At 34.5% G+C, this 24873-nt stretch overlaps 1 protein-coding gene across 1 annotated transcript in view; it reads left to right on the forward strand.

The window, feature by feature from the left end:
- The window catches only part of Exoc5 (exocyst complex component 5), a 54523-nt gene extending 30048 nt beyond the window's left edge, over positions 1-24475 (forward strand). Inside the window, exons 8-18 of the mRNA XM_028873552.2 lie at positions 103-147; positions 267-407; positions 1125-1207; positions 2070-2279; positions 3982-4129; positions 12808-12916; positions 16402-16522; positions 18168-18254; positions 21230-21338; positions 21516-21731; positions 22308-24475. Of these exons, the coding sequence (XP_028729385.1) occupies positions 103-147; positions 267-407; positions 1125-1207; positions 2070-2279; positions 3982-4129; positions 12808-12916; positions 16402-16522; positions 18168-18254; positions 21230-21338; positions 21516-21731; positions 22308-22496 (1458 nt within the window). The 3' untranslated portion in view covers positions 22497-24475. The remainder of the gene's footprint in view (positions 1-102; positions 148-266; positions 408-1124; positions 1208-2069; positions 2280-3981; positions 4130-12807; positions 12917-16401; positions 16523-18167; positions 18255-21229; positions 21339-21515; positions 21732-22307) is intronic.
- The last annotated feature ends 398 nt before the right edge of the window (positions 24476-24873 follow it).

Genomic DNA, 24873 nt, shown 5'->3' on the forward strand with positions numbered 1-24873 from the left:
TCATTCACTGGGATACAAGATATAGTTTTATTACATGTAACACTTTGTTGAGATTGTTATTATAATTAGAACCAGACCATAACATTGTTTCTTCTTTAACAGGGTTATTCCCATTGTATTGATGTTTATATAAAGCAGTGCCAGGAGGTAATTTTACAGTATACTTTTGAATTTTATTTTATACTAATTTGTATTTTATACTAATTTGTATTTTGAAGCCATTTATAAGTAATATATTGACAATGTAAAATACCTCTGGCATTTAGGGTGCTTACTTGAGAAATGATATATTTGAAGATGCAGCAATACTCTGTCAGCGAGTGAACAAGCAAGTTGGAGATATCTTTAGTAATCCAGAAGCAGTACTGGCTAAACTTATTCAGAATGTGTTTGAAATCAAACTACAGGTAACTTCAAACAGTAATGAATTAAATAGTTCTTAAGGCAATGTGTTATTGGGTTTTTTTTTTTTACAAAATTTTTCAAATTTATTTTCATTATTTTCAATCATGTGTGCACATGTGTATGTGTGAGTGTATATGCGTGTGTGCATGCATGTGTGTGCGTGTGCGTGTGCGTGTGCGTGTGTGTGTGTCTGTATTCATGCGTATGAGTGCAGGTACCCACAGAAGCTAAAGGTGTTAGATTCCCCCTGGAGCTGCAGTTATTGGTAGTTATGAACCACCTAATGTGGGTGCTGGGAATTGAACTCGGGACCTTTGAAAGATTTTTTTTTTAATTCTTCTTCTTATTCTTATTATTATTATTTTTTTTGGTTAGCATTTCAGGAAATGGGTGTCATTATAGCAGCTTCATATGTTCTTCTTTGTTCTTTGCCGCTTCCCTGCCCTGTCCCCCTCCTCCTCCAGGAAGTCCCTTTGTTTCCTCATGGAAGTCCCCTTCCGCTTTCACCCTCTTATCTCTTACCTCCTTAAGATCTCTTCCTACCTCCAGCCCCCTTTCTGGTTTACCTTCGACATACTCATAGAATTTTAAATCTAGGTTTCAAAGACAAGGAAGAATGATATTTGTGTTTTTATGTTTTGTTTATTTATTTAACATAATGATCTTGAGAAGTTATACAATTTTATATTTCCTTAACAGAATGTTACTTTAATTTTTAGAGTTTTGTGAAAGATCAGTTAGAAGAATGTAGGAAATCGGATGCTGAGCAGTATCTCAAAAGTCTCTATGATCTGTATACCAGGTATGTGGAGACAGGGCTAGCCTGGAACTCACTGTGAAGACCAGGCTGACCTCAAGTTCACCAAGGTCTAGCTGCCTGTCCTCGTGAATGCTAGCTTTCATGGCATGTGTGACCATGCCTTGCTGAGGTCTGTTGTTACTTATTAGATGATAATAATACATTTCATATTCTCTCTCTCCTTTAATAGAAAATGGGAAGTGTTCAGGTACTTTATCAGATAGCAGCATCCTGTTTTGCATTAAATTCTTGCCTGTATAGACTGGAGTTACAAAAGAGCAGAATTCTTACTGTACTAGCAAAAGACCTTGTTTAAACTGACTTAAGAATTTTATTTGTTATTTGTGAGCTAGTTTTTGTTGTTCTTAAGAATTAGTGCAGTTACATTTATCCGAAGTCCCATTGTTTTGGGAGAAAGTTCATCCTAACAACAGCAGCAACATTCTCTTCAACAGTGTGAAATAAAAACTTAGCGGTCAGTCCCCACAAACAGAGACAGAAGTGGTGAATAGACAGTAGAACTCTCAGAATCATGTGGGTGCCTTATGGGGAAGGCTTTAGAACATACCTTAGGCTGCTCTCCGTTTTTGCTATTTCTACGTTAGTCATTGCTCCACAGCCTTCTTTCTAGGTCATCTCTACCATTTTATGTCAGTTTTCAAAGCTATAATATTATTTGTAATATTTTTTTCTGTTCCATATATAACTTTGTAAGTTGCTTTCTGTATCCTAAGTAGTCTCCCAGCATTTAAGAAATGATTGTTTGATATAAATCATTAAAGTCCTATTATGAATATATAGGATCTTTAATCTTGCTGCTGTATCTAAAATATATATTAATCTTTTCTCTCTTTTCCATGAAAAGAACCACCAGTCTTTCAAGCAAATTGATGGAGTTTAACTTAGGTACTGATAAACAGACTTTCTTGTCTAAGCTTATCAAGTCCATTTTCATTTCCTATTTGGAAAACTATATTGAAGTGGAGATTGGATATCTGAAAAGCAGAAGTGCTATGATTCTCCAGCGCTATTATGATTCGAAAAACCACCAAAAGAGATCCATTGGCACAGGAGGGTAGGTTTCTAAAAATTAAATATAGTTAACATTAAAAACATTAAGAACATTAAGTTTGGGCAAAGTTAGTAAATATTAACTGTCATTAAGATTTTCTATGAACCGCTCTTCATACTGTATGTGCTATTGACCAAATCCTGCTTTCGAATGACACACTGAAATGACCTAAACTAACATGATTAAAATGTAAATCATATACTTCTCAATCAAAATAATATAAAGATAATGCTAGTAATATAAAGTATTCTGTAGTTTAAGTTTCTTTCCAGTGTTAATTATTCTGGGTTATTAAGTATGAATCACATCATTCATTATTGAAGCTGTAAAGAACAGAGCAAATATTTTACATTTTAGGCAGCACTGAATTGATGAGCTTTTTTGGTCATTTGTACATAAAACTATTAGATTTATACTTTAAAGTCTGAGATAATTTGCATATGAAAAGAAGAGAATTTGCTGTAAAGTTGATGACATTTAGTTGCTCAGATCATTTCCAGATGTGACCTAGCAGATCCTGCAAGTAGGACCAACCTCTATTGGTGTCTTGCAGACTTGTACACTTGTACACCCAGGCTGCTCTTGTTATGATTGGAGGTTATAATAATAAATAAAGATAATATCTGAATGGCTTTAGTAAAGGAGTGAAAATCTTGGGCTGACAACATGGCTCAGCTGGTAAAAGTGCTTCTGATGTGAGCCTTAATACCCATGTTCCATCCTCAGAATCCATGGTAGGAAAACTGGCTCCTCAAAACTGCCTTCTGACCCATGTGCACCTGTACAAATGCATGCACACATACCTAATAAATTTTAAAAAGAAAAGTTCTTGAGATGTTTTCATGCTAAATCAAAATCTTTATTTCAAAAAATAAAAACCTAAAGAGTAATCATAAGACTTCAAAAAATGAGTTCATAGTAGCCTGAGCTATATGTTCTAGTAGCAAAAGTAGTTTAGCCTAGAGATGTCAACATAATAAATGTTCTAGATGATCCCTAGTCACTAAGAAATGCTCAGTTGTACGTAATAGATCTAGTTTAATATAGTGAAGACATAAGCCATATATTTAAATGGTTGTGTTTTTAAAAAAAGCACTAAAATTTTTAAGTTTTCTTTGTATGTAAGACTACTTTTAGTTATTTGTTATTTAGAATAGCTTCTTGAGTTGAAATTCCAAAGCTGTAAAATGTCTTTAAAGACCATAACTTTAGAGACTGGAGACATGGCTCAGTGAGTAAGAGCATTTGCTATTCAGTCATAATGACGTGAGTTCAAATCCTTAGCACCTATATAAAAAGCCAGATGTAGCCATATACACAACTAGATTGTCAGCACTGGGTGGAGCGAGCAGGCAGGTGGACCCTTAGGGTTTACTGATTGTTAGCCCAGCTTCAGATGCAACAAGAGACCCCTTCTTAAGGAATAGGGTAAACAATGATCAAGGTCAGACTTCTGACATCTTCATCTGGCTTCTTTGTGAGCAACCAGGTGCATGCACCCAGACACACTTGTGCACATACACTCCAAAGCTATCCTTTTTTGATAAAAGTGATTAAAAATGAGTTTTTGTAATTAGCATTTCAATGTCTTGTTTATTGGCTTATTTTGTTTTTTTTTTTAAATATGCATTAAAGTTGAGAGTATTTGCAGTTAAAACCTAAATATAGTAAACTTCTTTTTTCATTTGTCTTTTTGATGTACTAGTATTCAAGATTTGAAAGAAAGGATTAGACAACGTACCAACTTACCACTGGGGCCAAGTATTGATACGCATGGGGAAACTTTCCTATCTCAAGAAGTGGTAGTTAATCTTTTACAAGAAACCAAACAAGCCTTTGAAAGATGTCATAGGGTAAGAATAATAAATTGATTTTTTAAGCTATAGTTGTGTATTTTAGGTTTTGCCTCATTTATAGAAAGATATAAATGTACTTCCTCATTAGGACCAATTAATTTTTTAATATTAATTTTTAATTGACACAGTTTATACAAATTGCATGTACTTATAGGTACCATGTGAAGTTTTGATAAAAGTGTACATTGAGTAATATTCAAATCAGGATGAGCATATGTATCCTCAAATATTCATCATTTCTTTGTGGAAAACATTTCAAAATCTATTCTAGCATTTAAAAATATAGAGTACATTGTTAATCTGTTGTCATCCTACTGGTGCAGTAGAATACCAAATTATTTCTCTTCCCTATTGACCAACTTTTTCTCATCACTCTCTACCTCTTTCCAGTCTCTCCTCAGCTGCTAGTGACCATATTCTACTCTTAATGTCTATGAAATTCCCTTGTTTGGTTTTGGTCTATGAGTGAAATCTGGCAGTATTTGGTAGTGATAAATTTTCTTAGTGTTTGTTTGGAAATGTCTCTTACCTCTCATCGTGTCTCCAGGCTAGTTTTGCTGGGTATAGTATTCCTGTTGGTTAGCTTTGCTGGGTGTAATATTCCTGTTGGCAGGCTTTTGTTTTTAGGTTTTTGTTTTGCTTTGTTTATCTTCTTTCTGCCTTCTTCAATGTGTGAATATCTCATCTCAGTCTCTTCTGGATGTTAAAGTTCTGCAATTCTCCAGTTGAGTGATGAGTGGCTGAGTGGAATTAAAAAAAAAAGATTCCGATGCATACTACTGGAAGGCAACAAAAAAGCCAAATTTCACCTCTAAGGACAGGTGTACACTATCGATCCCTTTACATGTACATGCTATTTGTCCCCTTTTTTTCTTATTTCTTTCAGAATCTTATCTTTAACCTTTGACTTGGTTATAATGGATCTTGAAGTATAAACTCTCCATTCTTACTTTCCTGTCCTTCTTGAACCCTAGTAGCCCCAAAATTTTCTCTTTTAATGCTTTCCTATAGTTCCTGCAATCTTTAGATATTCTTACTCCTTTTTTCTTTTCCTTATATGTATACTTAAAATAGTCTGGTTTGGGAGATAGCTGATTCTTCTTGTTTCTGCCATTGATGCTTCTATTACATTTTCCATTTTATTTACCATGCTTTTAGCTCCAGGATGTTTTGGTTTTATAAATTATTTCAACTTTCTTTGGCAAATTGCAGAATTATTTGCATATATTTTCTTGAGGTTCCTAGAATTTCTTTAAAACATTTACTTTGAGTTTTTTGTCTTGAGAGATCACACACTTTGCGTGGTTCTGATGCCTTACTTTGTTCATTTTTGGGACCCTGAAACCTCTGGGTGCTTGTTGGCCTGCAGCAGTGTCTGCATATTGGATGTTTAGATGTTTATTACCATCATAGTAACCTGCCCTTGTTTTGTTTTATACTCATTGTTCCACAATAATCTGTTTATTATTTTCACCAAGACCTTGGTCACTGTTCTTGTTTTAGCACTAGATGGCACCCTGAGTCTAGATTGTTGCCAACTCTGTGGTTCTCTTGCTGTCATCATGTCAACACTAGAGAGTGCCTTCAGCCTGAGTCTGTCACAGATCCACAGTCATCCTATAAAGCTGACATTGGCTTGATAGCAGGAAAGACCTAGACATTAGGAGCTCCGTAGAAAGGTAGATAATGCTGTTTATGCATCTTTCTACTGAGCCAAGGTAGGCCCAAAAGCTGTTTCTACAGTTACTGACCTGTGTTCAGCACTTCAGGGTTCTTGCCCAGCACTCCGCAGCCTTGCTATGGGAGGTCTGGTTTATACCTCTGGAGAAATGATATGCATCCATCTGTCTTCTTTTTCCAAATGAAGTTACTCTGTCTTTGCTGTCACTGATACCATAATGCTTGGTCTTACCCAGAGCTCATAGTCCATCAGAATGAGTGCAGCACAGAGATAGGACAAAGTCCCACACTGTTGTGGTCTGCACAGAACTATGGTCTGTTTGTGGCCTGAGACCTCTGCAGGTCTGGGGGTGCTGTGGCTGGTGCACTCAGACTATAGTTTCCACCTGGTACTAGGACAGGTTTAAAGGTTCCATCTGTGGGCTAGGCTCAAGAGAGGGGCTCTTGTGTTCTATCTTGTGTTAACTTTTACCATGGAAGGCCTGGCATTCAGTTCTGAGGAAAACTGTGTGCTTAGTTTCCTGTCCTTCCTTTAGCAGATGAAGTCTTTTACACATTGTGTTGTTCAGGTCTTGAGTAGCATGGTAAAAATGATCCCTTGGTTGCCATGACTCATCCTAAGTTGACCTGTGACTGAGACTTGTGGCTGAAGGACCTGGGATTATCCTAGAGGTTTACTCAAGGCCCAAGCTGCAGCTGATAGTGATGTGGCCTGAGCACAAGTCTGTCTTGTTGCACATTTCTGCTTAGCACTGAGGCCAGTCCAGAGGCTCCATCCATAGACTTTGGCTTGGGGCAGTAGTAGTGAGACTTTGCCTGTTACTGTATTTTATAATATGTTTTAGTAGCTAATCTAGATACTTCAAGTATTATATATTAATTCATTTAATCATCATAAAGACCCAGTGAGATGACTCTTACACTTTTATAGTGAAAACCATAGCTCTTAAATACTGGAATTAAGAACTGAGGAAAACTTAGTATTTCACTTACATGCATATTTATCACTTATGCATTTTGAATGTCAATAAATTAATATACAAATTGGTAGGAATATTCAAAGAATATACATATATAACAAAGCATAAATTACATATTAATAAGAAAGTAAATTAGGAATGATGCCATTTAATTTTTATTAAGGTGGCATAAATTAAGAACTATGATATTGTTATGTGTTGGTAACAAAGTGAGGTAAAAAACACTTTCATATACTACCAGTGACTTGGAAAATTGTTACAGTGAGAACTGGCACTGCAGCTCAGTGTTAGAGTCTAGCATGTGAGACTCTCGGTTCAATCCTCAGTAATGCTGAGGGTTGGGGGGAATTGCAATAGTTACTTGGAAGAATAATTTGTCAGGTTTTTAAAAATTCTTATTTGCATGTGGTAATCTAATTACAGCATTCTTTATTACGACAAAAAAAAAAAACCTAGAAGTAAACACATGAAAAAGAGAGAATTAATGGCATTGTTCACACACTAGAAAACTATACCAATTTAAACGAATCAGCTAGAATTACACCAATCAGCATGAATTAATCTCCAAAATACTTGGCAGTGGTATGGTCATAGGGTATTTCTTCTTAAGAACTAGACTAGTAGAGTGTGCAGTGCTAGCTTAGGCTTTTTTTTTTCTGTCTTTTTTTTATTTTTTATTTTTATTTTTTGAGATAGGGCTTCTCTGTGTAGTTTTGGTGGCTTTCCTGGATCTCGCTCTGTAGCCCAGGCTGGCCTTGAACACACAGAGATCCGCATGGCTCTGCCTCCCGAGTGCTGGGATTAAAGGCATTAGCTTCACACTGGATATCTTTTCATGTGTTTGTCGTCTGGACATCCTCTTTAATGAAGTGTTTTATTCATCTTTAGTGCATTTTTAAAGTCGGGTTATCTTTTGAACACTTTTTAAGTTCTATAATGTGGTTATAGTTTGTTAATCAGATATATGATTTTGCAATTTAATATTTCAAAGTATAGAAGTTCTTAATTTAGATAAAATGAATTTTAACACATCTGTTGTGAATGGTACTTTTTTGTATTGCAGATACATCTTTGTGGAACTAAGAGTTACAGGAATTGCCTTTTAGATTTTCTAGTAGTTTTATAATCTGCAGTTTTGCTTGTCAAGCCTATAGTCAGCTCTGAATTAATTTTGGAATCTCATATAATCATGTATGGATTGAAGTTTATATATATATTTTTTTTTTTTTTGTTTTTCGAGACAGGGTTTCTCTGTGTAGCTTTGCGCCTTTCCTGGAGTTCACTTGGTAGCCCAGGCTGGCCTCGAACTCACAGAGATCCTCCTGCCTCTGCCTCCCGAGTGCTGGGATTAAAGGCGTGCGCCACCACCGCCCGGCTGAAGTTTATATTTTTTACAATTAGGTTTCCATTTGTTTTTGCCATCATTTATTGAAGACTTCTTTCTCCAAAAAATTACTTTCTACTTTGGTTGAAATCATTTGACTGCTTATTTATGGTTTGTTTTAATCTCTGTTCTGTATTATATATCTTTCATGTCAATATCATGCTGTTTTAACTGTAATGGCACAGGAGGCCTTGAGTCAGGGAGTATGGCCTTTGACATTTCCATATACACTATTTTGTATTTCATATATGTCTAATAGCTTATTAGTTTCTCTCATGGGAAAGTCTGGTTTTGATTGGAATGACAGTGAATCTTTGATTCTACTTGGGAAGAATTGATATATTTTTTATTACTATAATATAAAAAAGCATTTTCAATTTGGCAGGCCTATAATCCCAGCACAAGAGAGACTGATGCTGAAGGATTCTATGAGTTCAAGGCCAGTCAGGCTACATTGTGAGTTATAGGCTAGCTTGGTCTACAAAGTGAAACCTTGTCTCAAAAAAACAAAAAATTAAATGTAATTTTTAAACTTACTTAATTTCAAGTTTAACTTGGTATGTAGAAGTATGTAGTTGGGTCTTTACATGTTAGGTTTACTATTCAATAATCTTTTTTGTAGAATTTGTTAGACCTTCTACATAGACTTATGTTATTTTGGGCTGGAGAGATGGCTCAGCCGTTAAAGGCTAGGCTCACAACCAAAAATATAAAACTTATGTTATTTTACCATTAAGAAAGCTTTACTGACTCCTTTCCATATAGATGCGTTTTGTTGTTGTTTTTGTTCTTGTGCCTTGTTGCTCTGACTAGAGTTCCAGTACAGTGTGGAATGGAAATAGGCGCAGAGAACAAACACTTGTTATTATACCTGGCCATTGTAGTACAGCATTTTGTCTTTGACCACTTAATGTGATGGGGACTGTAGGTTTTTCATGAATACTATCTTTGAACTTGAGGAAAGTCTTTTTTTTTTTTTTTTTCACTTATTTATTTTTGTTGTATGAGCATTGATTGGTGTTTGCCTTCATGTATATCTGTGTGAGGATGTCAGATCCTCTGGAACTAGAGTTATAGACAGTTGTAAGCTGCTGTCTGGGGCCTGGGAATTGAACTTGAGTCCTCTGGAAAAGCAGCCCACATTCTTAACTGCTGAACCATTTCTCCAGCAAGATATGTATACAGGTTTATTAAAGTGGCATATTAAGTTTAAGTATTATTAGATCCCAGTACTTGGGAAGTAGAGGTGGGAGATCTCGAGTTCAGGGTTATCGTTGGCTGCATGATGAGTTTGAAGCCAGCCTTGGCCACAGGAGACTGTATCACACAGATAAACAAACAAATGAAATAAAACAAAAGATTTTTTGTTACTTTTTGTTTTCTTTTTTTCTTTTGGGAGAATCATGTTAACTATGCATTTCTTTAATAAATCCCAGTTGGTCGTCACTAGCCATTTTCTTATTGTCCTAGTTATACATTGTTGGATAGGGTTGCCAAATTAAAACAAAACAAAACAAAACAAAAAAAAACCAGAAACAAAACTTTTTTTGTTTTTAACTTCCTTTGTTTATTGTGTTAGGGCACACATTTTGGAGGTCAGAGGAAAACATGAGGAAGTGGGTTCTCTGTCTACAAAGTAGGTTCCAGGAATTGAGTCACGTTATCAGGCTTGGCAGCCAACTGCTCTCTGAGCCATCTTGCTGGCCCATATGAACTAAATTTTGTTGAGAATTTTTGCATCAGTGTTTATGAAGGATATTGGCCCTTAATATCTTTGTCTTGTTTTAATAATGAAGGTAATGCTGTACCCATAGGATGATATGCTAAGTACTTCTGCCTCCCCTTCCAATTGTTTGTGGGTTTAGATGATGGTCTTTCTGTCTTAAACGTTTGCCGTAACTCACAAGGAAAATTACTTGGGGCTGTGGTTTTGTTTGTAAGGATTTTTAACTAAAAATTCAGCCTACTTAATGCATGCAGAAATACTCAGGTAATATAATTTTAAGTGAGTTTTGTTTGTTTTTAAAACAGGGTCTTACTATGTAGACCAAGCTGACCTCAACTCACAGAGATCCATCCACCTGCTTCTCCCTCTCAGTTACTGGGATTAAAGGTGTACTACACCAATACATCAGCCTATTTGTATCTTTTAAAGACTTTCATTTATCACCAAAATTGTATTATTGGGATAAAGTTATTCATGACCTTTTTCTTTTTTTTTTCTTTCTTTCTTTTTTTTTTTTTTTTTTCAAGATAGGGTTTCTCTGTGTAGCCTTGCGCCTTTCCTGGATCTCGCTCTGTAGAACAGGCTGGCCTCAAACTCACAAAGATCCTGTGCTGGGATTAAAGGCATGCGCCACCACCACCCGGCATGACCTTTTTCTTACTGTCTTATAACTTTTTGTAGAAACTGTTGTAATAATTGCCTATTTTATTCCCAACGTCAGTATTTGTTTCCCAAATTTTTTTCCAAACAAATCTTGATAAAGGTATATTATTTTTACTGATTTCCCCCCAAGAACCACTTTTTGGTTTCATTAATCTCTCTCTCTCTTTAAATATCTCTGATTTCTGTTCTTGTTTTTTTTTTTTTCAAGACAGACCTGCTTTGTGTAGCCCTGTGTGTCCTGGAACTCACTCTGTAGCCCAGGCTGGCCTCAAACTCAGAGATCCACCTGCCTCTGCCTCCCGAGTGCTGTGATTAAAGGTGTGTGCCACCACCGCTCTGATTTCTATTCTTTATTGTTTCCTTCCTTCAATGTAGGCGCTATATGCCCCTTTCCTAGTTGTTTGTCTTGGTTTGGTTTTTTTATGTAAAAGCTGAGTTTGTTGACCTTTTCCAGTGTGTGCATTTACTTACCTTATTCTCAAGTACTGCATTCGCTGAAACTAAGTTTTTTAGTATTTTAATTCATTTCAAAATACTCTTTAATTTCTCTTTGATTTTTTTTTTCTTGTCCTAGAGTGATTGTGAAGTTGTGTTATTTGGATTTTAGATTTTATACCATTGTAGTTAGTGGGTAAACTTTGCATTATGATGTCAATCCTTTTTAAATTTATTGAGATGCAACATACAGCCCATATTGATGGTTTTCTGTATACATGAGAGAATGTGTACCTTCACATTGTTGACTGAGTATTCTATAAATGTCAGATCTTATTCGTTGATGTCTTCTTGAATTTTTTATCAGTTTTCTGTTTATTCTATATGTTATACATGGATTTGGGGCTATAAGCAGGAGAAAGGTGAAAACTTAGGCTTAGTTTTTATGATTTGTGATGGAGGTGAGGGCGCCTGTTGAGCACCAGAAACAAAAGAAAAGGAGTAGAGAGATTAGTAAAAGTGAAAGGTTGGCGTAGCGATTAAGAAGTCTAGTACCAAATGGGGATATTGAATCACTGGGGTTTTAAAGTGGTTTATGGAATTCTTTATAAACTCAGTTATAAGTCAGGCTCTCGTTATTACGTTAGGGTTGAGTGTCCTTGGTTTGAAAATACAGAATCTTTCACACTCCAGAATATAAAATTCTTGATTACTAATATGGTGGCACATTGGAAAGTTCTACTCATGGCCTTAAGGTTAGGTTTTAGTAAAAAATACTGTATTAAGTTGTCCTTGGACTGTCTATATAAGGTATTTATAAAACAAGTGAATTTTATGATTAGATTTGAGTCTCTTAAGATACCTCATTATTTCAAAATCCAAGAAGTCCAAAGTCTCTAGCACTTCTAGGCCTAACTCTTTCGCATAAGGAATTCTCACCTGTAGCATTATCCTGAAAATCATGTGAATAGATACTGTAAGTAGCTTTGACAGAGGCAGAAAGCAATTTATAATTAATAGAAAGCAGTTCAAAGAAGTTGAGAATAATTTCCTTTTAAGAACAATTCATTTTTCTCAATGTAACTACTAATAATTCTTTAGTCTAGCAGCAGCAACATTGAAGTGAAAATTGTGAGCTTAGTGCAAATCAGGTTCTGTGTTATAAACACTTTGCAATTTTCCTGTTTTATTCGAACCTTAAGACTAAAGTGAAATACTGTCAATGTTAGACTATCGAATAAATGAAGAAAATGAGATGTAGGGAAGCTCAGTAACATTCTAAAGTCTTGCTCCACCAGATGTGATGAGTTAAAATTTGATTTCTTATATTTTACTATGAATATTAATTGATTTCATATCCTGATTCCATGAGAATCTTTACAGTTTTGTTTTGAGTTTTACTAGAACAACCCTCTTTGTTAGTGGCTCTCAAACTTCTTTCACTGTGATCACCATAGTTAAAAATGCATCTCACATGGAAGCAGAATATGCGTGTGTGTGTGTGTGTGTGTGTGTGTGTGTGTGTGTGTGTGTGTGTGTGTGTGTCTGCCTGCCTGTGTCTCTTGAAAGTATAATTGGATTTCACTCATGGATTACATACAATCTAGATTTGAAAAAACACTGCTCTAGATCAGGAGAGTTACAGACCAATCCAGAGCCTTATAACTGTTTTGTGGACAGTCAGAGGGGAACACTGACATTTTGTTACCTGAAATAGTGTTCTACACAAAAGGGATTGCTTTATTAAGAGTTGGCTTTTTAAAAATATAGATTTGAAGAGTAATACTGTTTTTGCTTGTTTTTAAAGCTGTCTGATCCTTCTGATTTACCAAGGAATGCCTTTAGAATTTTTACCATTCTTGTGGAATTTTTATGTATTGAGCATATTGATTATGCTTTAGAAACGGGGCTTGCTGGTAAGTATACTTATACTATACTTTCTTTTTAAACGCCTTTGGTCCTGTTTGGTTGACCAGTACTCTTAATGCTGTTTTGTATGACTTCTATGTGATAAATTCAGTTCAAAACAATGTATTTAGAGCTTATATAATGCTAGGATGTGTGAGGTGCTGGAAACTAAACATAGGCATAATTCTCTCATATTGTTTACATCCAGTGGAGTAAGACCATAGACTACAAAACACAGCACAATATATTGGCAGAATTTATAACAATGCTCTATGCTATAAAATGTCAAGAAGCATACATAGAGATAAGAATAATTCTGCTTAGGAATTAAGTAACAAAATTTAGAGAGAAAATATTTAAAAATAAATTTGGAAAGGAATAAATTTATATTAAATTTTTTGGCCTTGTTCTTTTGGGTTTACTACCTGACCCCATGACCTGTTAAGTGAGTATCTCAGATTTAACATTTTAAAAATGAAACTCTTCAGCTAGGCATGGTGGTTCACGCCTGCAATCCCAGCATGCAGGAGGCCAAGGCAGAGGTCACTATTAGTTTGAGGTCAGCCTAGACTATATAATGATTTCTGAATAACCTAAAATAACAAAGCAAACAGATTGTCTTCCTCCAACACTGTTCTCCCAAGATTTTAAGGAAGTAGTTATTTACCAAACCCAGAAAGTGCTTAACCTTCCTGTTTTCATTGCTGATAGCCAGTTCATCAGCAAATCCTGTCAGTATACATCCAAATATAGCTTGTTTATCTACTTTGCTTCATCTACTGATGTAACCCCACCTTAAACACTGTCATCTCCTAACTGGTTCCTGTGTCCATTCTTGCCTTCCTAAGTTACTGTGTAATAGCCAGCTTAATTCTTATTTTCTTGTTGAAGACTCCTTAGTGGTTATTACTCTTGAGGGAAATTAAAAACAAACTGCTTAGAACAACGCGATCTGTGGTGTGTTCCACGTGTTCCTCACTATGCTTCATTTGCCTTGGCTCTTTATACTTGTCTTTTAACCTGACCTCAACTAAGATGTCACCTTTTCAGAGACACTTGTGCTGATCACCTCACATAAAGTAGTAGTGCTCCTGTTGCAGCGTAGTTATCCATTATTCATTATTAAATTTACTTTTTATAATAATACCACAATGACATTTCTATTTGTTAATGTCTGTCTTCTGTCAGTATTCTTTCATTTAGCACATATTTTTTACATGCCTAATCATGGGTTCATATTCTTGTAAAAATAATGGACAACTTATTAGGAAGTACGGTAAAATCAAAACTGGATAAGGGGTAGAGAATACTATTGGGGAAGCAGAGTGAAGGATTTACAGGCAGAAATCCTTTTTCTTTTACATTATTTATTATTTACTTTGTGTGTGTTCACACATGTAGAAGTCAGAGGACAACTTGCAGGAGTTGGTTCTCTCTTTCCACCATATTTGTTCCAGGGATCGAACTCATGTGGTCAGGCTTGGCAGCAAGTACCTTTACCCACTGAGCCATCTCGCCAGCCCCCCAAAAGCTTATTATGAAAGGGTAGTCAGAGAAGGCCTCTGAGAAGACACATGAATCAGAGAGCTCATTAAAGTGGTGAGTAAACTAAGTATTTGGAGTAAAACTATTGTAAGTAGAGACAACAGCTTATAAGTTCTTAAGAGTTGGAATCTCATTTTGTTCAGTATCCCTACCCCCAGCATTATACTCTGGCACATAGAAAGCATTTACAGTTCAAAAAGTCTCTTTTTGCCTGTGTAGAACACCATCCTAGAAACCTTTAGTAATGAACCAAATTTAGCCATAAATCAGTCACTTTGGCATAACTCATTTATTACCTTCATAAGCAACAATGTAACAATGTATTTTAACTTAATTATAGCAAACTATTGACATCAAATATTTAACCCATGCTGGCAGTAAATGACTTAGTATGGTCATTTGTATTGAAATTATTTAAATCTTCAAAAATGTGGTAACTACAGAAGATATTAAATAAGAATAAGGACCAGCAAAATGGCCCAGCAGTGAAATTGCTTGCTGCCAAGCCTGACAACCTGAGTTCAGTCCCATGGTGGAAGGAGATAACTGACTCCCGAGTGTAGTCTTCTGACTAATACACATGTCTCTCACACACACACTCAAATAAATTGTTTATTAAAAACGATGATAAAGTAATGTGAATTTAAATCTGATATGAAGGATTTATTGTTTATCTAGTATGGAAACCTTCCTATTCATTTTACTAGCAGTATTCTGAACTTGGAAATGTTTAGGAAATTTTCATTTGGATGGGGAATATTCCTCATATAGTTAGTATTCTTGGTCATTGTTTTTAATGATTACATAAAATTCAGCCAGGTGATAAGAAATAATGCTGGAGTAGCATTGTAGAGTTTACTCTTTTTAGGTAAAATCCCAAGTCAAAGCATATTATGTATACATGTTTTAAAATAATTTTCATTACTTAAATCTTTAATTTAAAACTTACTTTAAATTATTTATTATTTATTTTAAATTAATTTACCATTTTTCCTGAGAGGCTTGTTCCCTACAATTTCTGCTGCTTCTAGCTTATATGTGTATATCAATTTTTATATATGCTACTAAATATTCTTCAATTTTTTTTATATTTTATTGGTTAAAAACATTCATGAGTACTGTCTTAATTTCCATGTTTTATTATGATTAGTGTTTTTTACATGTGCTTCAATTTATTATGTTTGTGTTGGCACCTTTAATTTTCCTACCACCCGATTGTTTCTTTTGTACAAAACAACACCTTTGTTTTCCAATTGTAAAGTTGAAGAATCGTCATATAAAGAACTCCAGTTTATAAGGTTATATATTATCATTAGCTGTGGGTGTTTTTCTTAGTCTAGTCTTAACTGGATAGAAACACAGGCATCTAGAGCTAAAAAGAACAAGGAACCTTGAGTCTGTGAGTTACTCATTATGAAAGGAGGAGACAGATCCAGAGAGGTTTCAGTTCCACATTTTGGTGTCAGAATGTGGTTGATGACCACACAGAATAGTAGGAGATGTTGAAGAAACACGTCTCTGAGGTGTTGAGATTGTGGATGAGTGCAGTGTGTCATTGACAGGAGTCTATGTAGAGTAGAGGGTAAAAACTGAAGTAGAAGACCACAAGGAACACACTTGCATGTCAGAGGGAGGGAGACCTGTTAGAAGGAAGATGGTTAGATGTGTCCATGAGACATGGTCAGAGGTTTGGGGAAAGAAGAAGGTAGAGCCCAGGCTCTGTGTTGATTCATTTCCGTTCATCTAAATGAACCATGAGGATGATTAACTTTGGGTTATAAAAATAGCTTTGGATGAATTTTGTTAAGCTGTTTAACAAAATCTCTGTAGAACCATTGCTGATTTATTAAATGTCAGTTACTTTTATTCGCGTGGTATATATAAAATCATTCTTTTGCCCAGTGTTTTTCAAGGTTGCTTCTCACTTATCTGTGCCTTCCAATTTTAGGAATTCCATCATCAGATTCTAGGAATGCAAATCTCTATTTTTTGGATGTTGTACAACAGGCCAATACTATTTTTCATCTTTTTGACAAACAGTTTAATGATCACCTTATGCCACTAATAAGGTTAGTTGCATTGTCATATTTTCATTGGTATTTCAATGAGTATTATATTTTTATTTTTTTAAAATAATACATGTTCATGAAAACATCAAATAGGACAGGAGGTTTGAAATAAGTCTTTTCTTCTTTTCTTGAATTCCTTGAATTCTTGTTTTCTCTTCCCACTGTGCTGTTAATTTTGATATATTTGAAAAGTTTTTAACTATCATTACCAAAATTGGAAATCTAACATGAAAAAGGCCTTCCAGCCTAGTGCAGCTAGGTACCAGGCATGGTAGTGCACACCTGAAATCTTAGCTACTCAGGAGGCTGAGGCAGGAGGATCTCAAGTTTGAGGCAGTCTAGTCAACATTATGATTTCAAAGTCAGCTTGGACAACCAAGACCCAGTCTCAAAAGATGTTTTTTTTGTTTGTTTGTTTTTGGTTTTTGTTTTCTTTTTTCTCTTTTTTCCCTAAGGGCTAAGGATAGGAGGAGTATTTAGGGGGAATTTTCAGGGAATAAAGGGACTAGAGAAATTATGTAATTGTTATACTATCAAAAAGAAAATTAAAAAGTTCTTTTTTAAAGTTAAGGATGTAGCTCAGTGGTAGATCTTGCTTTAGTATCTGCAAGGTCCTGAGCTCACTCCCAAGTAACACACACACACACACACACACACACACACACACACACACACACCCCAATAGACACAATACACTTGTTATAAAGACATACAAGAAACGTGAATGAACAAATTTTAATAAAGCATCAAGATTTGGTTCATATCATCATATCAATTTATATGGACTTCTAAAGCATTTGAAAATTAAATGGAGTAATATATAATGTTACGTGTTGCTAAAGTTGTCTCATTATCACTAGTATCTGTGCAGGAAATGTTCAGATAAATGATCGAGTTTGATAGTTTTTGGTTTTTTTTTTTTAAACAGTGCTATGACATGTCTAGACTAGAAACAAGTTCACAGATCATTTGTGATTCCTGAATCATACTTGGAAAGGAAATGTACTCTTTTGCTGTGTAACCCAGGCAGGTATTACAGACATGAGCCACCAAGCCCAGCTTAGGAAGTTTTCTTGATTTACTTTGCAAAGAGCTGTTATGTCACATTCACAGGTGACATAATTCACAGGTGTTGTAGTGTTGTGTATTCCCTAATATTTTAATAGAATTGAGAAGCTGACAAATATTATTAAGTTTTCGTGTCTTTTTAGTTAAAAAAGCTAAATGAAACTGGATTTACTTACTACTGTCCACATTTTTATTGGTAGGATTAACTATATTCTTAAGAGTTTGGTGATGTCTGTGACTTTTCTTACTATTATACCAGATATTTAGATACAGAGGAAACTAGTATCAAAATTTCAAAGCTACATGGTGATGTTAAGTGCTATCTCCTCAGAGGTCAGAATAACAAGTCTGTCTTTGCTTTGCTCTTAATGGGTTAATTTTTCTAGTGTGAATGAATTGGGTATGCTAATGTACATAATTGTATGTAATGATTTATTTTGTAATTATTGGGTATGTGAGCAAATGAAAATAATAGGTGTTAGAATGTATTTACAAATATGTATTCATGATGTACAGATTAGAAACATAGAAAGTAGGTTATTAACTGGAGTTTGTTTTCCTCTTTAATAAACAATAGCTCTTCTCCTAAATTATCTGAATGCCTCCAGAAAAAAAAAGAGATAATTGAGCAGATGGAGATGAAATTGGATACTGGCATCGATAGGCAAGTTAACTGTTTTTCTCTCTTTTTTCCCCTGCATTTTTAAAAATTGTAGAAGTGCATTTGCATTGCAGCATGAACATTGTTTATTTTTACTCTTCTGGCAGTAAAGTTGATACTTTAATATATTGTTCTTATTTTTAGGAGAATGTTATTTTTATTAATCCCCATGGTGTTTTTTGTTTTGTTTTGTTTTGAAAGTCAGTGTGCTTAGATATACTTTCAAGTCAAAACAGTTAGAAATACTTTTTAAACCCCATTCCTCTGTACCACACTTATACAAGCTACAAATTCCTTTGAAAAATGAGATGCGGGGCTGGGATATAGTGTAGGGGTAAGGGTACTTTATTATCTGAGAACCCTTGGTTCAATCCTTAGTGCTGCTAAAACAACAAAGGTAAGCAGTGTTTATTGTTATATTTCCATGTAGTGTGAGATATTTTAGAAAGAATGTTTGAAGAAGTAAAGAAAATTTTGCCTTGCTGGGGATTACAAATTGCTCCTGAAAAGATACAAAGAGGAGATTCTATTAATTATTTAGGATATAAAATAGAGCTACAAAAAATTAGACCCCAAAAGGTGCAAATTAGGAGAGATAGACTACAGACCCTTAATGACTTTCAAAGATTATTTGGAGATATTTCTCATCTATGAACTATTGTTGGGGTAAAAAATGATGAACTGAATAATTTGTTCAAAACGTTAGAAGGTAACAAGGACTTAAATAGTCCAAGAGAATTATCACCTGAAGCTGAGAAAGAATTGGCCTTGGTAGAAAAGAAAGTACATGAAAGGCACGTGGATCGTATTGATCCAAAGCTGGATTGCATTTTGGTTATTTTACCTTCTAGGCATTCTACTGGAATATTAATGCAGAGGGGAGATATTATATTGGAATGGATATTTTTACCAAATAAACCAAATAAAAAATTAAAAACTTGCCGGGCGGTGGTGGCGCACGCCTTTAATCCCAGCACTTGGGAGGCAGAGCCAGGCGGATCTCTGTGAGTTCGAGGCCAGCCTGGGCTACCAAGTAAGCTCCAGGAAAGGCGCAAAGCTACGCAGAGAAACCCTGTCTCGAAAAACCAAAAAAAAAAAAAAAAAGAAGAAGAAGAAGAAAAAAAAAGAAAAATTAAAAACTTATGTGGAAAAAAGGAAAATTGAGACTTCGTCAATTAGCAGGATTAGACCCAGCAGAAATTGTCGTACCTTTAACTAAGGAGGACATTGAAAAATTATGGACAGAAAGTGAACCTTGGCAAAGAGCTTGCAGTAATTTTTTGGAAGTTGCTTGCATGCACTTCTTTTTTTATTTTTGTTAGCTAATATTATTTCCTTCTTGGGTCTCTGAGGGAGTTGAAGATTAGTTAGTTACAGTTGAAGGTTAGTTAGTTATAGTTGAAGATTAACTAGAATAGAAAGTGAATTAGATACATTTTGGACTTACCAAAATAGGATAGATAAAGGAATTATTTTCTCTGATTTGTCAAATACAAATGGACTAGACATTGTTTAGGAATTTATTACTTGTATATATTGTATATAGTTATTGTACTTTTGTATATAGTTTTTCTTTTGTTAGTTATAACCTTTTGCTTTTTTTCTTTTTATTAAAATAGAAAAGGGGAAATATGGTAGTATTTTATTTGTACTGAAATGTGATTTTAATTGTATGTTAATAAATAAAGTTGCCCGGGGGTCAGAGCTATCAGAGCCATAGCAAGAGCGTGGCGGTGGTGGCGCACACCTTTAATCCCAGCACTTGGTAGAAGAGCTAGGTAGATCTCTGTGTGTTCAGGGATACAGCCAGCATTGGAGACACACGCCTTTAAGACCAATGAGAAGACAGAACAGAAAGACTATGTAAAGACATACACACAGGAAGTAGGTCTCTTTCGGAGAGGTAGGAGCACCGAAAGAAGAAGGGTAAGATTTTAGCTCTGAGCTCTGATCTCTTGGCTTTCTCTTTTACATTGGTTCTGTGTTTCTTATTTAATAAGACAGTTGGTTACATCTACAGGTAAGGGTACTTTATTATCTGAGAACCCTTGGTTCAATCCTTAGTGCTGCTAAAACAACAAAGGTATGCAGTGCTTATTGTTATATTTCCATGTAGTGTGTTCTGGCTTATCTATGAAATATTTTAGTAGTTGTACTGGTTTTGTACATGTAACTTCTGTTGAGTGAATTTTAAAACTTTTTATAATATTTACTGAAAACTATAAATACTATTACTTTACAGGTTTCTTTTTTCAGATGATGGTGGTCTTATATTGATTGAAAATTAGTATAGCTCCCTGTTATCAAGTATTTGCCATATATCAGGCAAAGTACAAAGACCATGATTTGTATCCTAATCTCACCATCTTATGTTGGTCTACTGTTATTTTATAACTTGACCTCATTATTGTTGTGCTTAATTATGTGGTCTGTCCCTTAAATTTAACCTAAAACTTATAATTTTGACCACTCTGCTTGCAGCCACTGAACTCTAAATTAGTGTAGTCTGTTTTATTCCCATAAGCTTATTTTTGGAGAATATCACACAAGTTAGATATTATTGGTGCCTTCTAACCAGTGCCTTTATTTCTCAGCTGGGATTTAGTGCACTTGTTCATCTTCCTGATTGTCCTTTAACTATGGGACTCAATGTGCCTACTACCACAGCCATTCTTTTGAAGCCTTTTATCTTCTACTTTCCTTAAGATTCTCTATGTATGGCTTTGCCTTAGAAGAGCCTTAGTTAGGAAGTAACTATTGGTAGATTGCAAAGATCTTTTCATGGGAGAAAGATGATAAAACCAGGAGCTCTTGGATATCAAGTCATAAAATGACTTTTTTTTTCTAAATTCTAGTTTGCCAATACCAAAGTGTTTTATAATTATAGGAAATTAAATACTTTAACTTAATTCAGTATAATACAAAGGTAAAATTGAGTAAATTAAATGTGTCATATATTTTGTGTTCTCAATCTTTAGGACATTAAATTGTATGATTGGACAGATGAAGCATATCTTGGCTGCAGAACAAAAGAAAACAGATTTTAAGCCAGAAGATGAAAACAATGTTTTGATTCAGTATACTAATGTGAGTGGAACTATTCAGTTTGCTAATATATTATCTTCTTTATTAAAGCTTGAACAATCATTAGTGTGCATAATTGTGTTTTAAGTTTTTTCTCTTATACTTGGAAATTGAAAAACTATTTTTCTTTGCTAAGCTAATACACATATCTGTATAATAAGTGTAGAAAAACTTTTACAGGCATGTGTAAAAGTCTGTGCTTATGTAAGAAAACAAGTTGAGAAGATTAAAAATTCCATGGATGGGAAGAATGTGGACACAGTTCTGATGGAACTTGGAGTACGTTTTCATCGGCTCATTTATGAGCATCTTCAACAATATTCCTATAGTTGTATGGGTGGCATGTTAGCAATTTGCGACGTAGCTGAATATAGAAAATGTGCCAAAGACTTCAAGGTACGTTTAAACAAATATCGAGCTTGCAGGCCATACCATTAAAAACCTATACTGACTTGTTAAGAAGTGTGTGATTTCATTGGCATCATAAGGAGAGCTCTAATACAGCTTACCTAAAGGCAGTTATTCCAGTTATATTCCAATATTAGCATTTCCCCCTCGGGGTTTTATTTTAGTTAAGGTCATATTTCAGCACATTCCATCCAGGTGCCTTTTAACATTCATGAAAAATTATGGTTATGTCACACATTAGGAAATTACCCTTTTTTTCATGTGTGTTCCTCTAAAATCAGTTTTCTTTTATATTTAAGTTATTTTTAAAGGTGCTATACTAATGATAATTAGTTCTAGTGTATCAAATTACAAATTATTGAGAAAATTGAATAATATGGATCTTTTCAAAGATTATTAAGAGTTTTAACTATGGAAACCTTTGAGATTTAGCTCTTCAGAAGCTTTAAAAATTCTAACATATGGAATGTCTCCCATACAACCAGTATGTGAGAAGAATTTGCAGAACTTACTAGGAAGTAAGTTGTTCTGGTTCAATGCTTTTCTTTTGCTTTCTCAATTCAGATTCCAATGGTATTACATCTTTTTGACACTCTGCATGCACTTTGCAATCTCCTGGTCGTTGCTCCAGATAACTTAAAGCAAGTCTGCTCAGGAGAACAACTTGCCAGTCTGGACAAGAACATCCTTCACTCCTTCGTACAACTTCGTGCTGACTATAGATCTGCCCGCCTAGCTCGGCACTTCAGCTGAGTTGAAGTCACAAAGGAAATGTGTTGTATTTCAGAAGGCCTCGGGTGATAGAAGCACAGGAGATTCCTTATGACATAGCCAATGTTTTATGTGAAAAAATGACTGGAAGAAAGCAGCAGCCATACTTACCCAGGAATTTCATTGGAAGTTGGACACCATTAGCTATATTTTGCTTTTTTTCTTTTCCCTGTTACATTGAATTCCATACTTTAATTTATAAATTTCAAATTCTTTAAACCTATACGTGACTGTTATAATCCTGAAAAACGTTGGTGTGAGAAGATGAATGAATTTCACCAGTGTTCTGGTTCTTGATCTTTGACGCATTCTCTCTGGAAACCCTACCATTCCTGTTTTGATTAAAATAGGTGAAGTGCAGTAAAACTATACTTCTTATTTATCAGTTCTTCAGTTAACTTTCTAGCACCGGTGATGTTAATTAAGTTATTAGATTTCCCTAAAGAACTTGTAACAACTCAAAAAGACCACAGTTGAGCATCATTTCCATGGGTGGTTGGGGGGCTTTTCCTGAGGTATAGCAGTACTAGTCCAGGGAAAATGTTATAAACTAAACTAAAATGATGAACTGTTTTAAGTAGATGGTAGGAACAAATCAGAATATATCTGCTTTCTGGGTAAAACTTCCAAGTTTACTATTTCTTATTTGATAAATAGATTTAAGCCAATTAATTAGTAAAAAATTAATGAAACTACCTTATTTTATATTTAGCTTAAGGTGGAATACTTTAAAGGACCATGTTTGTTATTTTAATACTCTGAGTAAAAAAGTGACATATAGTGTAAACGGTATTTATGAGAAATAGCAACATGTTTAGTAACAATGCAGTCAGTCCCTTAAGACCAGCCAGCCTTGAATGAAATGGGATGGCTAAACATCCAGTAGTCTTCTATTTTAAGAGGAATTGAGAATTTCAGGTAATAAATATTATATATTCCAAGCTTGGAGGCAAGCTCACAGCAAAAGCCTGCTTTTCAGTTCTGAAGATTCTTTCATTGTCTATTTTCAAGACATTTCTGAAGTTATTCCTACTTGGATATTATTGATTGAATTGGCTTAATATGGTACAATAATAAAACACTCACAAAAGTTTAAACATCAGATAAAAATTTAGAAAGGCCATTGCTCTGTAAACCCTATTAACTTACTCTGTAAGAATACATTCTAAGTTATATATAGTCCATTATATTGTTCATGGTGTTCTAGGACCCAGGTGAGCTGTAATATTCAGTTCATTCATAGCATTGTTTTCTCTTAATGTAGGGTTTGGCCTAATTTGGGGTGAATTGTTTATTTCTTCTGAGAACCTCACTCTGAATAGTTATCAACATTACCAAGCTGTCTAATCCAGAATTAGCTACTGTACAAGTTACTGTTGACTGTATTTCCATTTTCTGTTTAGCCCAGTGTTACAAAGGTAAGCAAGGGCAATGAGCATGCCAACTTTTGTCACTTTTATAGGACGTTGTGGCAGTTTTAGAGGCTTTCCAGAAAGCAGTCCTCAGACCAGGGAGAGCCAGAACAGGTCTGGAGACTAGATAAGATCTATACTTGTACTGTTGCCACTTTAAAAAGTACTGATGTGAATTCAAATTATACCTCTGTTACTTCAAGCCAACAGTTTTCAGGCAGTAGTTTTACTGGCCATTTGAACTCTTTGTACAGTGTCAATTTGTAAAAAAAAAAAAAAAGAAAAAAGAAAAGAAGAAGAAAAAAATCAAAACATGAGATAACATTTTAAGACTTCCAAATCAGAGAAGCACTTCAAATTATTTTGTTTGAATTAATTTTTAAAAATGTAAAGCAGTTACTTGTTTAGATATTTTGTTAATTATTATTTCCATGCTTGAGTTCTGTGCAATATTTTCCATTATGTCCACTGACAGGACAAAGAAAATTCAAAGTGAATACCTTATTTAGAAGTGTTAACTTTCATGCTCAATAAACAAATTCCCTGCAATTGTTTTTTTTTATTTCACCCAATTTTTACATTTTAAGAACATCTATAATGAATTATATATTTGATTTTTTTTTAACTAAAAGTATTCCTTATTTTTCATAGTTTAGATTTCTCCCTTTTTTAGCAGAAAGGAACATGACTATATAATCAAGATTTAAAAATCTAACTAGAATAGGGTGTTTCTCTAAAGAAATAAAAATATGTGTTGTGTAAACCAGTATACATTCTTTGCATTTCACTCTTAAAGTATTTACATATATGGGCATCATAAAATTTAGTTCAAAATGTATAACTCAAAAAAGATTGCCAATAAATAAGATGCTTTTATATATACATGGGAAATTTTTAGTAAGAGATAATGGAGCTTAATAAATTTTACCAAAATTTAAATAATCTTT

The sequence above is a fragment of the Peromyscus leucopus genome, chromosome 9 (genome assembly GCF_004664715.2).
Source record: "Peromyscus leucopus breed LL Stock chromosome 9, UCI_PerLeu_2.1, whole genome shotgun sequence".
In the NCBI taxonomy this organism is placed as follows: Eukaryota; Metazoa; Chordata; class Mammalia; order Rodentia; family Cricetidae; genus Peromyscus; species Peromyscus leucopus.